The sequence below is a fragment of the Magnolia sinica genome, chromosome 10 (assembly GCF_029962835.1).
Source record: "Magnolia sinica isolate HGM2019 chromosome 10, MsV1, whole genome shotgun sequence".
NCBI lineage: Eukaryota > Viridiplantae > Streptophyta > Magnoliopsida > Magnoliales > Magnoliaceae > Magnolia > Magnolia sinica.
Genome location: NC_080582.1, coordinates 87,266,453 through 87,269,376, shown reverse-complemented (window position 1 = coordinate 87,269,376; position 2,924 = coordinate 87,266,453). Strand labels below are relative to the sequence as shown.

The 2,924-nt window shown below is 47.2% G+C and overlaps 1 protein-coding gene across 1 annotated transcript; it reads right to left on the bottom strand.

The window, feature by feature from the left end:
• Positions 1-332: 332 nt before the first annotated feature.
• Positions 333-2,151, bottom strand: LOC131217501 (glycosyltransferase family protein 64 C3). The gene has a single exon (XM_058212439.1). The coding sequence runs from the start codon at positions 1,909-1,911 to the stop codon at positions 958-960; it is 954 nt and encodes a 317-aa protein (XP_058068422.1). The 5' UTR covers positions 1,912-2,151; the 3' UTR covers positions 333-957.
• Positions 2,152-2,924: the final 773 nt, after the last annotated feature.

Genomic DNA, 2,924 nt, shown 5'->3' with positions numbered 1-2,924 from the left:
TCTGCATGGTGGTCCACTGTTGGCGTTCGATTTGCAGTTTGTGTCACGTGACAAGTATGAACATGTCAGAATTGAATTTGCAGTGCCAAGATTGGGTAGATACGTAGTATGTGACTGAGATTGAATGAGATCGGTCGCCTATTCAACCACTCGCATGGTATGTTTAAAAGGATTACTCGATATTCAAAGGATAAGGTCCTGTCATCTGATGATGGGTTAAACCTTTGCCTTTCATACCATAAAAGAACACAAAATGAATTCTTATAGTTAGTCATAGAGATCAGCTGCAAAACACCTTCTTGGATGCTCAGACTAAATCTAGCGTACGAGCGTAAATCCAAATTACGGCTAAAATTATTAGCTACTCGATTAATGCTATGGATTGCACCAAGGAATGTAAACAACATACAAAAGTGAAGGATTACACTGAGAAATGTAATTAATTGGCAGAAAAGTAAAATGATTTCACTAAAGAATGTGAATGATGGGTAACTGAAACATAGATTGGGTTTGATTGGATTGGTATGAGACAAATTCTGCTGAATTCCATCTTAACCCTATTTGTTTCTACCCCTGCCATATGTCTTCTAACCGCTTATGCAAGATCACTCTTCACTCGACCACTCGCTTGTTGCACTCCAGCTGTATTACAGTAGAATCCTCTTCATATATCCCCAAAGATCTCCAAATACACCATGCAAATCCATCTAGATCACACGCTACCCGTTCTGATTGGCTTTCGCAGGAATTGGTGAGAATTGGGGTGAATGCCCATCAGATCAACACTCTCAATCACCATACTACGGGAAGAAACTGCATAGAACTCTCGTGCCCAGTGTAGCAATGGCTCAAGAGGCTTTTGGGGGGCAAGGTCATCCACTTCAGCTCACCCCATCAGATCAAAGGCCAGTATAACACAATCGTGGGACCCATTTACAGAGACAAAATCCACTCCTCTCATTCCCCAACCTGCTCGTCACAAAAAACCAGCTTCCCACCCTTCTCACACAGCCCTTGCTCTCCAACCTCTCCCACCATCTTCCCATAGCTATACTTGAGCGGCATTTTCTCAAACACCTTGTGGAATTCCCTTATACAATCCCCTCTCATCTTCCTATGCCCTTCCCTCGTACTCAGCCCCACCTCTCTCAGCGTCTCTTCTCCTTCGTTCCTCGTATCTCCCCAATCCCTCACTTTCTTCCCTCCCACCAAGATGGGCCCCACGCCTGTCTGCTCTGCCACGACGAAATTCATCAAGATATCCTCGCAATTCCGCATCTCGTCCACTACCTGCCTCGCCGCTTCCATCTTACCGCCATCGTCGCCGCAGCTGTACTTCCACAGATAATCCACATCCAAGATCATGAACTTGGTCAGCACGATCGAGAACTTGTCGGGATGGACGGTGTACATCCACGTGCGCCGGGCCAGATCGAAGTCGTGGGACCGGGCGAAGAAGCCAACGAGGCGGTCGGGCTGGGATCTCCAGATCCTGAAGGAGAAATCGAGGGAGGAAGGGTCGATCTCGACGTCGTCGTCGCAAACGGCTACGGCACGGGTGGGGATGGAGCGCCGGGGGAAGAATCGGGCGTTGAGGGAGGAGGAGGAGCTGCGATGGATGGAGATCGGTGCAGCGCCGGGGACAGACAGCGGGATGGATTGGTTTAGGGTTTGGGAAAGGGTTTGGGGGTTGCACCAGAGGATGAGTACAGCGGCGACGGACGGAGAGGATGCGTAGGAGGAGGCGAGGGAGTAGAGGAGAGGGAGGCGGGATTCGGAGAAGCCACTGATGAGGATAGTGAGCTGATCATGGCGGAGAGTGTGAGGTTTTGGGCGGTTTTTAGGATTGCAGACGGAGGCGGTCGGGGTTTGAAAGAAGAAGAAAAAGAACAAGAGATGGAGTTTTGGCATTTGGTTTGGAGGAGTGGGTCAGATCCCGATCAAGTGGTGTGGACTGGGAGCGTGTGTCAGATTTCCGGTAGTTGGTGGATCTAGGCTTACGAGGGAAGTTGATGAAGGGATGGTATTGCACTGAGCACGGTGGCCTTTTTTTCCCGGCACTCTGCTTCTTGCGCGGGATGCGGATTGCGTCCTACCCCGCCCGTCTCTCGGCACGAACGGGCAGTTCCGTGGACGGGCCCACCGTGATGTATATGTATATCCATCACTTCTTCTCTCGTGTCATTTCAAGGTATGTGCACACAAATAAGGCAGATCCAACGATCAAGTGGACCACGTCAAATAATAAACTTGGGTTGCATTAAATGCACAAAGCATTCAATACAAGTTGTATAAAATACCAGAGTCATCTTTGGCGTGGCGTACAAAAGGGTTGGATTTGCCTCATTTTTATGCATACTTTGAAATGACATGAGAAAAGGGCTGGTCACTGTGGATAAACAGATTCATCATGGTGGGCCCGCTCATAGAACTCTCCATTCATGGCTAGAGATATAATGACCCGAAAAATTTTGTGCAAAGACCTGAGTACTACCTTAGATTTCTTAGAAGTTTTATTGTGGGTTAATTAGCGCTAAACTCGATTACTTGTAAAATTAGCATCAATCACTTTAAATTTGATCTGCAGGACTCAAAACCTGTAGAATCGTTAGCGCTATATTACTCTGAAAACTGGGATTCAACGCTATATCCAGTTGCTCTCGGGAATCTTTGAAATCTTTGGATCGGACTTGGAACGCGCGTCGAAAGTCCGATAGCGATGATCTTAGATAGTTATGGTCACCTTGTTGGGCTTAACCACCACCTAAGAAATCAAGTCCAGATGATGTCCTGAGTCGATTTATTTGAGTCCGGAGTAAAGAGTGTGAGAATGGTGAGAAATTAAATATGATTTTATGAAATCTGAGTCGTGTCGCTTGCGCGACGATTTTAAGCAATCTAACCATTGGATTCTGACCCAATTT

Excerpts from the sequence above, each read along its gene's own strand:
- LOC131217501 (XM_058212439.1), bottom strand. The coding sequence starts at position 1,911 with ATGCCAAAACTCCATCTCTTGTTCTTTTTCTTCTTCTTTCAAACCCCG.